General features: G+C 49.3%; 1 protein-coding gene across 1 annotated transcript in view; it reads right to left on the bottom strand.

Moving 5' to 3' along the window:
• Positions 1-13895, bottom strand: part of ASPSCR1 (ASPSCR1 tether for SLC2A4, UBX domain containing) — a 133548-nt gene that overhangs the window by 7026 nt on the left and 112627 nt on the right. Inside the window, exon 13 of the mRNA XM_075014451.1 lies at positions 503-554. Within this exon, the coding sequence (XP_074870552.1) occupies positions 503-554 (52 nt within the window). The remainder of the gene's footprint in view (positions 1-502; positions 555-13895) is intronic.

Below are 13895 nucleotides of genomic sequence, written 5' to 3'. Positions count from 1 at the left end.
AAGTGGAAACAGAACCAAGCCAGTCTAGACAGGCCTTAGTGATTCACAGCAGGGGCAGAGGCAACCGCAGTGCAAGATTCACATAAACCTTATTCCTTTTCTTACCAATACCCCTTAAGCCTGATCTGGAAGTACCACCTCAGGGGAAGTTCTCTCTAGGATTCAGAGTCTCTCTGAGAGTGCTAACAAAGGTACTAATTAATGCGAATTGCAGAGAATTGTTTGTTACCAATAGCACCCACTGTGCTTACCCTGATGTGAACCCCCATTTTCACTCACCCAGGGAGATTAAACTCATTTTTACCTTAGACTGAGCACAAACCAGTGCTGCCTGTGCAACTCCCCATATTCCACCTCCGAATCCTTGAGCCATTTAACCCTCCTGTCCCTCATTCCAGCTTCTCCACTCTTAGCTTTGATTGGAATTGCTTGTTGGAGCAATTCTGAAACCAGGGAATTGATTCAGGGGCACTGCAGCTGTGAAGAGGTGGAATTAACTCACCTCTATGCTCCTCAGATCCAAAGTGAATGACACATGCTGGGAAGAGGTTAGCCTGAAGCAGAGGGAAAAAGAGATGGATAAGGAGGAGACAGGACAAGGTGCAAGGTTGTCTCACACTCAGCTAACCTCAGATATTGCGTATTCCTCTTCAAAGGCAGCCCAATCTCTTCCCCAATCTAGGGCAAAGGCAGTGCAGCCATCAAAATGGGGACATCATCTCCTGAACTCTCTCCACCCCAGGGTTTCCAGATGCCCCACAATATGCGGGACATTCCCACTACAAGTCCTGCTTCCCGCATGTACGCAAAAATGTCCTGCTGGACATTTTTGCCTAAATGGGAGACATGGGAATTGTAATGAAAATTACGTGCTGACATGGGTTCCCGCAGCCGAGGCTGCTCTCAGACACTGGCCTGCACTGTGTTGCAGGAGCCTCTGCCTCCCCACCCAGGTTCAGCATCAAACCAGTTCCCAGGGTGCGGGTCCCCCCAACCCCCTGGCTGGGGATCCCATGGCTGGCACTGCTGGGGGACTCCATGCCCCATCCGGCCTCCAGCAGCAAGACTATGGGTCCTTCCCATTCCCCAGCCAGGGACCCCAGGGCTGGTGCTGCTGCTGGGGGTCAGTGCCCCAGCCAGCTTGCAGCCCAGGGGTCTCCCTGTCCCCCTGACTAGGGATCTCTTGGCTGTTACTGCTGGCGTGGCTCCGCATCCCAGCAGGTTCCCAGCCACGAGCCTGCAAGTCTGCCCCCTAGTTTTTGGAAATGTTATGTGGGACAGGCAGCCCTGGCTAGGGATCCTGCGGGTGGGTCTGCCTGTCCCGCATAAGTTTTCCAAAAGTCTGGGAACCCTACCACCCCCAAAGCAGCAATCCCTAATGTGGGCAACAAAGCTGTTTAAAATAAGAGCAATCCTAGAAATTGCAAGAGGGCTGAAACAGCATGATAGTAGCTCCAACACTACTTTAGCAGTTCTGACTGTATGTATCTTCTGGAGCTCAGTTTAAAATAAAAGTAAATGCAAGCATGATGTGAAAATCCATTTTCAGTGTACTGGGTACCATTTACACACACGTATTTGGGGACCCTGAGCTGCATCAGTTATGGCTCCTGGAATCTGCTAGTCCTTGTGGTTTTTAGCTTCATTTTGTGACATCCTGACCTTCCCATATGAAGCAGTCTCTCTAAAAACCATGCCATAATTTTTACTGTCCCACTGGCATGTGCAGAATAGCCTACATGTAGGCATGCCACCTCACTCTTTCCCTCCCAGTCTGCAGTACCAAGACACCAGCTCTTCCTTCCCCTCTCTCAGTTCTCTAGGGCTCAGGACTCCCCTTCTCTGCCTTCAGACTCTGGTTTCACTGTTGCTAACCACTGCCCCTTTCCACTACTAGAGAGGGGCTAAAATGTTCTTCACTTCCCTGCTTTGGACAGACCACACTGGTATTGTCTGTATGAAGGAACAGGAGATCAAATGTTGCATTATTGAAAATGAAAGTTGTTTTACAGTCAGCCACAGAGATGAACTACTATGAAACTGAGGAACAAGCAGTACTGATTTGTGCTAACAGGTGTGGGGGACAATGCAGTGTAAGTCACCACTATACAGTTCCACCACAGTGCACCCCAATCCTAGCCTTCAAGGCCATCTTGCTATTCTCATTGTAGTCCACAAGCCAGGTCACAGTCTTCTACCTTGCTATTCTGGTCTTGCATCTCATTTGGAGAAGCTTCCAATCAATACTAGAGAATGTTTAGGGCTTAGTAAATTTCACTGACAGTGCTGTGGTAAACACTGGCTTTTTTACAAGTTGAGTGTGATGTGAAAACAATCTACCCAGGTCAAGTTGTGGGGAGCAAGTGATGATAGCACTGTTCTATTAACAGCCACAAGACACACAGGAATGTTACCTTTCTCTGGTATGTGACAGAGGAGCTCTTTAGTACCTGGTATATTCTCCCTGACAATGTAATCTTAGACTAATCAAGTCACCTCTCAATCTTTTTGATAAGCTAAACAGATAGAACTCTGCAAGTCTCTCCCAGAAAGGCATTTTCTTCAGCCCTCAAATTAGTTATGGATTTTTTAAACATCTTTTCCAATGTTTCTACATCTTTTTCCAAAGTGGATACCTGAACAGGACACAGTAGTGCAGCTTCAATCACAACAAAGCCACATATAAAGCTAAAATCCACTGCCCCCAGTTTATACAGCCAAGGACTGCTGTAGCCCTTTTTGTCACATCTCACACTGGGTGTTCACATTCAGTTTTTAGTCCACTATTATCCCTAAATCCTTTCTAGATTCATTGCTTTCTAAGGTAAAACCCTATTCTGTAGGCATGCCCTGCATTTTTTATTCCCAGGATATCTGACTTGACATTTATTTAGCTGTATTATGATATACTTTGCTTGAATGGGCCCAGCATATCAAGTGATCCAAACGCATTTCTGTAAGTGTCCTGTCATTATCTATCCTTGTCAATCTTTGTGTCATCCACAAATTTTAATCAGAAATAATTCTATAGTTACTTTAGAATTCTTGGTGAAAATGTTGACGAGCATTGGACAGAGAATGATTCCTGCAGAACCCCTCTAGAAACTCCCCCTTCTTCTTCGAGTGTCCCCATGGGTGCTCCACAATAGGTGTCGGACTTGCCCGGCGCCGCAGATCGGATCTTCCAAGCAGTTTCTGCCGGACCGCGCATGCGCCGGCGCGCGCCGCTCCCTTGCGCGCTCCTGGCCATGTGCGTGATCCGGTCCCTGCCAGTTCCTCTTAACCGCCGTCGGCTGCAGATGGAATCCGAACTAGGCTAAGGCCAAGTAGCGTATTCAATTACTTTAACTGTTTTTCTTTAAAGTTTTTCAAGTACTTAGGCTACTACAAGTTAGCCGGTTGTTATTTTTGCAAAAAAAAAAAACACAAAAAAAACCAAAAGCAACAAACAAACTACAAGCGGGACAGCTTCAATCCAGTCCCAGTAACAAGCGCCGGAGGCCAGGAGCATAGGGCCATCAGCCCTCCTGCTGCGGCAGGCCATCGGAAGGGGAAAACAGCACAGAGAAGGTGCTAAGTACCCGTTTAACAACTGAAAGACTCACCAACAATGTCCTCTTCAGGATTTAAAAAATGTGAGTCCTGCCGAGAGGCGATGCCAGCGTCCGATGGGCACAGTCTATGCATAAGGTGCCTTGGGGAGTCCCATGTTGCACAGAAATGCTCCTTCTGTGCTAAATTAACAGCCAGAGCAAGGAGAGAGAGGGAGATGCAGCTTAAAATGCTGCTTTTTGATAAGGCCCTCCAGCCAGACGTGCCGGAGCGGCCGCAGCAGGAGGAACCCTCCGGGGCCCATAAAAGGAAAGCTGCCTCCCTCACCCCATCAGCGCAAAAACGGAGGAAAGCCTCCCCAGCCCGATCCCTGCCGGCAGCAACAGCGAGCGGGACGGGAGGAGCGAGCAGCCCCCAGCCGCAGCAACAGCTGATCGGCGGTGGCACGGAGAGCCACGTGGAAGCGGCTCAGCCTCCGATAATCAGCCAGCCGCCCCGCACCGCAGGCAGGGCAGCGGCTAAACAAGCGCCGGTACCGGCAGCACCGCAGGCAGCGGCACCGACCCCCGGGGAACCAGCGGTGCAGAGCGCGCAGGCACACAGCCTGCAGGCACCGAAGGACACCGCACGTGCGGCACCACCTTCGAGCGTGCCTAGCACGGTGCAGACGGGGCCGGGATCCCCTGTGCGTCAGGGGGCGGAGTTACCTCCTCCACGGAGGGGGAAGGCTGCACACAAGAGGAGGCATTGCAGCCCCTCTCCGGACAGGGCTGTGGAGTTGCTTTCTCACAGCCCTCCGCTTATGTTGCAGACTCCAACCAGAAGGCAGGGGTCCCCCCTAGCCTACCCGGAGCCCCCTTCTCCATTTTTGCAACCAGCCTCACCCTGGCTGGGACCACCTTCACCCTTCCTGGGGTTTGAACCGCTGGACTATTATGCAAAATCGCTCTCTCCAGTGTCTCGACGATCTCCCTCCCCCAGACGCAGAGGGTATGCACCAAGGGAGTGGTCTAGGTCACCTTCCCAAGAACAGTGCCTATACTGCCATGGTCGCCCCTACCACGCGGGGCATAGACACCATCGGCAATCTACTAGGGAAAGATCCCCACAGACGATCTCGTACCCCCGAGGGCAATTGCGACCGGGGACAGAGACTCAAGCATCTCGGGGGCACTGGTTATGGAACCCCGAGATTTTCCCTCGCAAACCTCTAGCGAGAGGGTGTACCATCACCAGCAGGAACCGGAAGGGTCCAGAGAGACGTACCCCAGCGGTTCCTCGCTCTCCTCCCCGGACGAGGCTACGGCCCCGGGGGACGTCCATCCTCCGGACGATCTCAAACAGTTTCAAGAGCTGTTTAAGAGGGTGGCCTCCACGCAAGGCATCCAGACAGCAGAGGTGCAAGAGAAACACCATAAGCTCCTCAAAAATTTGAGACCTCCGGCCTCCTCCAGAGTAGCAATACCGCTTGATGAAGCGATCTTAGAGTCCGCCACTACGATATGGCAGACCCCTGCGACTATTCCGCCTGTCCAAAAGAGAGCGGATAAGAAATACTTCGTGCCGGCGAAGGGCATGGAGTTCCTGTTCAGCCACCCACAGCCAAATTCCTTGGTGGTGGAGTTGTCGCAACAAAGATCAAAGACATCTCAATTCAGGACAGGGGGAACAGACAAAGATGCCAAGAAGCTAGAGCTGTTCAGCAGAAAGGTCTACTCCTCCTCCACTTTAACGTTGCAAATGGCAAATTACGCAGCGCACTTAGCGAACCATAATTTCGACAACTATTCCAGGTTAACCTCCCTCATGGACTCGCTTCCAGAGGACAAAAAGCCGGTTCTCAAGGCCATAGTGCAAGAAGGCTATGCGGCCTCGAGGACGGGAGTTCAGATCGCCCTGGACGTTGCGGATACAGCAGCACGTTCCACAGCAACGGCAATGGTGATGCGAAGGGAGTCCTGGCTCCAGACTTCGGGTATACCGAGGGATCTGCAGGCGAAGATAGTTGACCTTCCCTTCGACTCGCAGAAGCTGTTTGCTGAATCAACTGACTCGGTCCTTCATTCCAGTAAAGATTCAAGAGCCACACTCAGGACCCTGGGGATTTACACCCCTCCATACACAAAGAAAAGGTACTACCCTCAACAAAGACGGTACCAGTACCAGCAACAGCGCCCCCAGTACCACAGGGGTTACGAGCAAGGGCGACATCAACAGCACCAGCAGTACAGAACTCCCAGGCGACGTTCACAACAGAGCCGTGCGTCCTTGGGGCGGGGCCAAAGGCCACAAGTTTGACATACAGATCCAGGGCTGCGCCATCACTACCATCGCACAAGGTCATCCGAAGCGACTATTCCACCATCGCCTCCGACCATTCTATGACCAGTGGCAAAGGATCACCACAGACAAATGGGTGCTGGAGATCATAGCCACGGGGTACGCCATCCCCTTCCAGTCGCTCCCACCGTCACGACCTCCACCCAAGCCCCACCTCCAGGAGGCCTCCCATGTAGCGAGGCTCAGGCAGGAGGTGGACCATCTCATGTTCATAGGGGCAGTGGAAAGAGTGCCGGAGCAACTGCAAGGGAAAGGGTTCTACCCCAGGTACTTCCTCACGGAGAAAAAGACAGGAAGCTGGAGGCCCATCTTAGACCTTCACGGCCTCAACAGGTACCTGCGCAAGCAACGTTTTCGGATGACCACAATCGCCTCCATCCTTACAGCACTGGACGATGGAGACTGGTTCGCAGCCCTCGATTTACAAGAGGCGTACTTCCACATAACTATCCATCCGGCTCACCGGCGATTCCTCCGGTTCATGGTAGGCAACGAACACTTCCAATACAAGGTCCTACCATTTGGCCTCTCCTCGGCCCCCAGAGTCTTCACCAAGACCTTGGCAGTGGTGTCAGCCTACCTGCACAGACAGGGGGTATTTATTTTCCCGTATCTGGACGACTGCCTGCTCAAAGGGGCCTCGAAGGGGGAGGTTCTGCGCATGATACGCGTCACAGCAAACACGTTCTCTTCACTCGGCCTGGTTATCAATCTGGCAAAATCAAAAATAGACCCCACACAGGACATAGAGTTCATAGGGGCTCGCATAAACTCGGTTACAGCGAGAGTATATCTACCAGAGGCTCGCTTTCGGGCCATCGGTTCCCTCGTGCAGGTCATCACCTTCAGCCCTACGGTGCCGGTCTTGACGTGCTTGCAGCTGCTGGGCCACATGGCAGCGGCGACGTTCGTAGTACAGAAAGCCAGGTTACACATGCGCAGCATGCAGCACTGGCTGGCGAGTGTATACAAACCGGCAGTACACACCGTTCACAGGGTGGTGTCGCCCACAGCCGGGGTGCGCAAATCCCTACAATGGTGGGTAAACCCCAGGAACCTGCTAACAGGGGTACCCTTCCACCAGCCGCAAATATCGGTTTTTCTCACTACAGATGCCTCCCTCATAGGGTGGGGAGCGCACATGGGCGAAGAGGTGACTCAAGGACTGTGGTCACCCACGGAACAGTCACTACACATAAATATACTGGAGCTCAGAGCAGTGTTCAACGCCTGCAGACACTTTCGAGACCACATACAAGGCAAAGTCGTCGGGATCAGTACAGACAATACCTCCACCATGTTTTATATAAACAGGCAAGGAGGAGCTCGATCCCGTGCCTTGTGCGCGGAAGCAATCTGCTTATGGAACTGGTGCATCGCCAACAATATAATCTTGAAAGCCTCATACTTGCCGGGTGCGCACAATGTGAAGGCAGACCAGCTGAGCAGGCGTTTTGCACTCACACACGAGTGGCAGATCCGTCCCGATCTGCTACGGCCGATTTTCCACGCATGGGGTTTTCCCCAAATAGACCTGTTTGCCACTCAGCACAACAAGAAGTGCCCACGATTCTGCTCCAGGGCAGGACTGGGATGGGGGTCCCTGGGGGACGCGTTCGCGATCCCGTGGAGGGGCCCCCTGCTTTATGCGTTTCCTCCCACAGTGCTGATCCACAAAGTCTTGCAGAAAGCCAGGAGGGAAAGGGCCCAGATGATCCTGATAGTCCCAACGTGGGATCGACAACAATGGTTCCCCCTACTCCTGCGCATGTCGGACCGTCCACCGATGCCTCTTCCGGTGGCGCCGGATCTGCTCACGCAAGCCCAGGGGTCCATAGTGCACCCGCACCCCCAAAGCCTGCGACTGCAAGCGTGGTTAATCCATGGCTCAGCTCCCTAGAGAGCACATGCACAGTGGAAGTACAGCAAGTCCTAGAAAGTAGCAGGAGGACTTCCACCAGGAAGACCTACAAGCAAAAATGGACTCGCTTCACGGCTTGGTGTTCTACCAAACAGCTGGCCCCCCTTTTGGTGCCTATACCTACAATACTAGAGTATTTACTGGACCTCAAGAGAGGAGAACTCTCGCTATCCTCATTGAAGGTCCACCTTGCCGCCATCTCGGCGTTCAGACATGAGGAGGGAGGGCACACGGTGTTCGCCCACCCTATGGTTACCAGGTTCCTCAAAGGGTTGGTAAACCTATACCCCCCTCGGAAACCGATTCCACCTTCGTGGAACTTGGACCTGGTGCTTACCACGCTAATGGGACCACCGTTCGAGTCCTTGGCCACGGTTCCCCTCCGCCTCCTTACAATAAAGACGACCTTTCTTCTTGCAATTACGTCAGCTCGTAGGGTGAGCGAGCTTGCGGCAGTCATGGCAACGCCACCCTGCACTGTTTTTTCCAAGGAGGCGGTAACCATACGGCTGCATCCAGCCTTTGTTCCCAAAGTTTCTTCCGAGTTTCACATTAACGAACCTATTGTTCTACCCTCGTTTTATCCAAAGCCTCATAACTCCAACGAAGAGGCGCGCCTACACCTCCTGGACGTGAGGAGGGCGCTAGCCTTCTACGTAGACAGGACCAAGTCCTTCCGGAAAACGGATAGACTCCTAGTCTCCCTCGCTCCCAAATCGAAAGGAGAAGGTCTCTCCTCGCAGAGAATCTCAAAGCACATTGTATCCTGCATAAAAATGTGCTACGAGCTCAAAAAGACTCCTTTATCGGCCACTCCTAGGGCTCATTCCACTAGGGCGGTGGCGGCATCAACAGCCTTTTTCAAGGGCGTTGCGTTAAAAGACATTTGCAGAGCGGCGACCTGGTCATCCTACGACACCTTCGCCAAACATTACGCCCTTCACAGGGTATTCCAAGAGGATACCTGTCTCTCTGCAGCGGTCCTCTCGGGGACAAGCTGCACATAATCCGATTACCCACCTCCTATCTTGGGTTACTGCTGGGTAGTCACCTATTGTGGAGCACCCACGGGGACACTCGAAGAAGAAAGAAAAGTTACTCACCGTAGTAACGGTGGTTCTTCGAGATGTGTCCCCGTGGGTGCTCCACTACCCGCCCATCCTCCCCGCTTCGGATCTCTGTTAGTGTTTTGCAGGAGCACCCGAGGCGGTTGGTCGAGGAACTGGCGGGGACCGGATTGCGCACATGGCCGGGAGCGGCGCGCGCCGGCGCATGCGCGGTCCGGCAGAAACTGCTTGGAAGATCCGATCTGCGGCACCGGGCAAGCCCGACACCTATTGTGGAGCACCCACGGGGACACATCTCGAAGAACCACCGTTACTACGGTGAGTAACTTTTCTATTCAATTAACTACTTTTTGCTATCTGCAAGTTAGACGGTTCTTAATGCATTTACCTTGTGCTTTACTGATACAGTAATGAGACAGTTGTGTGGTAGGAAGTCAAATGCCTTACAAAAGTATACGTATACTCCACTGATGAGGTTGCCTTTACTAACCAACTTGTAATCTCTTCATACAATGAACTCTCTCTGCGTCAAGACCCATGCTGGACAGATACCACTGCAATGCAAGGTCTGGAGGCAGCAGGGGAATTCTGACTCCCTCTGTTGAGAATGGCCCAGAGATCTAAGGCTAAATTGCCCCCCATGGACTTCTACATTGCAAGTCATTTCTGTTGCATTGTAAAAACATTCAGTTGAATTCCCCAGGAGCTCACAAGCTGGGAGACCCTAGAGTGGCAGTGTCCAATATGTTTGCCACATGTGGTGAACAGGACACCCACAGTATGGCAAATATGGCTCTTGAGCTGCATACAGCTCCTGGAGCCTTTAAACTTGGCACCTCCTGAAAGCTGCACACGGGGAGTGCTGTCTGCCCACTCCACCCACATGTTCCACCGCTTGGTGGGAGCAGCACCAGTGGCAGCTCTGGTGAGTCACTAGCATTCAATTAGGAGCATGGGCTGGAGGTGCCTTGCTCTGGGGGAGGGCATTTATTGCGGGGGGAGGGAGGTGGTAGCAGAAGGGATTTTATTTAGAGGGGGCAAATGTGGTGAATATGGAAAGATGACAACCACAAGTGTGGCAATCTTTGAATTCCTATTGGACACCACTGTCCTAGAGGGCTCTAAAGAACAAAACCACACTTCAGCTAGCTAGAAATGCCATGAAGGGTGAACTACTACTACATCTTAACTAACCAACACACAAGCCAACATCCATCCTCAGACAAATTACTCTTTTCTGTAGAGAAAAGGGGGAACATTGTTAATGTTTACAGCACAAGACAGAGCCATGAGGATTGAATTCTAGACTTAGCTTTCACTGACAGCTATTTGTTCCTCAGTTTTCCCATTTTTAAAATAATTTCCACTTTACCACCATCCAAGGAGGCTAAGAAGATAGTGTGTATAAAAGTGCTTTGCAATCCTCTGTTGTGAGATGCTAGAGGTCAACTATTAATGTAACCACCACACTGGGTCAGACTAAATGGCCATCTAGCCCATCATCCTGTCTTCATTTAGTGCCCAGTGCTAGAAGTTTCAGAGGGAACAGACGGAACTGGGTAATTATCAAGTGGCCTGTGCTCTATTTTTCAGTCCCAGCCTCAAGCACTCAAATAGCTAGAGGCATCCACAGCACTGGGTTCTATCCCTGACCATCTTGGCTAATATCCAATGACAGACCTATCCTCCCTGGAGTTACATGATTCTTAAATGGCGTTATACTTTTGGTCTTCACTGCATCCCCTGGCAATGAGTTCCACAGGCTGACTGTGCACTGTGTGAAGAACTTCCTTATGTTTGTTTTAAAGTTGGCACCCATTCAGTTTCTTTGCATGACCCCTGATTTGTGTGCATTGTGAAGGGATAAACACTTCCCTATTCACTTTCTCCATACCATTCATAATTTTATTAATTACTGACCTGTTAATTAACTTATTGCCTCATTTATTTTAAAAAAACCTGTATAGCCTGCAAAGTACACATTCAGATTATATCTGCAACTTACAATTCCCTCCTTCCGCTCTCTTTAATGCTCAACTCTTCTGTCACGTCACTGAAACATCAAACTCCATGGGCAAGAACAGAGGGTGATGCCCTAAGTAACAGTGTTCATAATATAATTAAATACTGGGCCGGGGGGAAGAGGGGAATAAGGTACCAAAAACTAAAACAGTGACACTAAATTTCAAAAAAAGATTTCAATAAAATGAGGCACTGATCAACAGGCCCTGAAGTTACAAGCAAAGGAATAAAATCCCTAGATTTGGCATAGATGTCACTTACGAAAACAACAGTCTCAGAAGACATATGTACCTCTGAACAAAAATGGAAATGGAAAGGCAAGAAGTCACTTCACCCCATAAATGCAGTGCCTTTTTACTCTCAACTAGCTCCCTGCCCCGCAACTCTAGCCAATCCCATTGCTGGGGCTGCTGCCAAGGTGCTGGTACTCAGTACCAGCAAGTACCAACACAAACAAAGCATTGCATAAATGTATGAGATTTTTCAAGCCACAGATCCTTCAGAATTTGGATAACTAATCTTAGTGAAACCAATAACAAAGGGCATCAACATCCAACAATGGATCGTCTGAGAAGTAACTTCGAAGGACTAGAGAGGAATTAGAAACGCAAACAGCTAAAAGAACAAAAATAAACATCAAGAAAATTAAATCATGTATATCAGAAGCTGGAAACTTCCAAAAGAAATGGTGGATCACCAGGGTTAAAGACAGCAATGAAGAAAAATAAAGAGACTGGCTAAGAAGCAAAATTATTTATTTGCATCAGTCTTCAACATGAAGGACACTGATGAAATAAATATCCTACGCCTGATTTTTTTCTAGTAAGACAGATACGGTGCTATTAGAGCTAAGATTGCTGAAGACTAGGTTATATAGCAAGCAAATTAAAAAACAGTTAATTTCCAAGCAGAGGGTCCATCCAGGAGTTCTCAAGGAAGTTTGCAATGTCTCAATTTGAATAATGAGCTAATATACAAATATTAACGGGCCTACTAAATACAACTACTACTGCAATGTTGTACCACTATTTTAAAAAGGCTTCGGGTTTATCTGTAGCATCAAAGACCAATAAAGACTTGGACTTGGTTTCTGTCAAATTTGGTCAAAATGGTCATTACAAAATAGAAAACCTAAAACGCCTGGAAGATCACGATATAGTCTAAAGCATGGACTGCGCAATAGAAAATAATGTCTTACTATGCCTTTAGAATTCTTTATTGTGAATATAAAGGAGAACTGACTGACATAAGTTAGTCAAACTTTCAAAAGATCTTTGGTAAAATCCATCTTAAAAGGCTATCAAAGAAAGCAAGTTGTTGTGAGGGTGGGAAGTAAGGTATTGTTTGAGGATCAAAAACTGACTAAGACTAGAAAAAAAGAGCAGGATTAAATGGTCAATTTGCATCACGGCAAACGGTTAAAAGTAGACGTTTTAAGGTTCTGTACTAGGACTGGTGTTGTTTAAATATCCAGTAATGATTTGGAAAGAGACATGAGCAGGGCAGATTATCCCACATCTGTCTGCTATGGGATTTCTTGAACTCTCCTTTGAAGCATCAAATGCTTACCACTGTAAAAGATGAGATACAGGCAGATGAACTTTGACTAATCTGCTGTTGAAATTCCGGTGTACCTATACATGTACAGCACTGAGCACAAAGGGCCCCGATCCTGAGTGGGGCTTTTGAACGTTCCCTAGTATAAATATTAAATAAAATCAACAACTTGACATGGCACCACATATACTGCTGTGCAAAACCTGAAATCCAAATATGGCCTTAAAGCTCTCTGGACTCGGAGACATAAGCACACAGTGAGGGTACCGATGCCAGCATGCAACATCCAGGAGACGCTCCAAACCAGTAAGTCTGAGCTCCCTCCTAGCAGCCAGGAATTTGTACATCTTCAAAATGACATTTTAGCAGCAGGAAGCGTTATTTATTAGACTCTTAACATTTCTTTTACTAATCAGCAAGACTGAAGCTCGCCTGCTCCAGTCACAAAGGCAACTCTCCATAAACACTGTAATTAAAAAGTCCCAGACATGGTTAAAAAAACCCAGCGAAAACTCTTGCAAGAGCTTTGATGTCTCCGCTGCATTTGTCTGAAGGGATCCCACTATTAGGAAGAGGTGGCTTAAAAAGGAGTCTGCCCCCCTCCCCTCCCAGCCCCTCCTCATACACAAGGCCCTTTACACACAACATCCTTTTCATAGCAGCTGCAACTTGGAAAATGAGGTTTTTGTAGCGTGTTAGTGTTGGAATTTTTTAATAACCTCCCCTCTCTCTTTTTCCCCTCCTGCCCAATTATCGCGGTGAATAATTAACATTGTGAAGGAGATAACTAAGCACAGCATCTCAGAGCTCAAAGCCCATTTAGTTCAAAGCCCTGCCCTTTTCTCTTCCTTTCCCTTTGCCACCACTAAAACTTCCTTGTCAATCAAGCTCTGGGCACACACATCAAAGCAGCATGTGGGAATGGCCCCAAGGGGTCAAAGAAAATTCATGGCAGGGCCTGTGAGTGAGGCACAAAGAGAGAAGAAGAAACAGACAGACACACTCAACCACAGAAACACACAGAGACAGAGCATGCCCCAGTAAGAACCACCACTCTATTTACTCACGAGCTGGTAAATAACCCCAGCTCTAGATTTCAGGCTCCACCTCCCCAGCCACTTCCCACCACTGGCAAAACATCAGTCCAAATCCTTTCTACTGGAAGACCGGGGGGGAACGAAGGGGGAGGGAGAGGAGAGACAGGACTTGATAGCAGTTCACATGTGCAAAAATTGTTGTCTCCACCCCATGACTTATTTTACCCCACACACATCTTTTTCTCTCCCAAGGCTCAGTCATTACAGATTTCCTTCCCAGATCTTGTCCCTAATATATCCCTTCCCATCAAACTAGGTACAATATTAGGTCACTGACACAACCAGTTACTTCACTGCCCGTACAGTTCTTAGTATCAGACAAATTCAATTTGAATCCCC

This window comes from Carettochelys insculpta, chromosome 20, assembly GCF_033958435.1.
Source record: "Carettochelys insculpta isolate YL-2023 chromosome 20, ASM3395843v1, whole genome shotgun sequence".
Lineage (NCBI taxonomy): Eukaryota > Metazoa > Chordata > Testudines > Carettochelyidae > Carettochelys > Carettochelys insculpta.
Note: the sequence above shows the minus strand (reverse complement) of the source record. Positions and strands in the feature narration are given on the sequence as shown.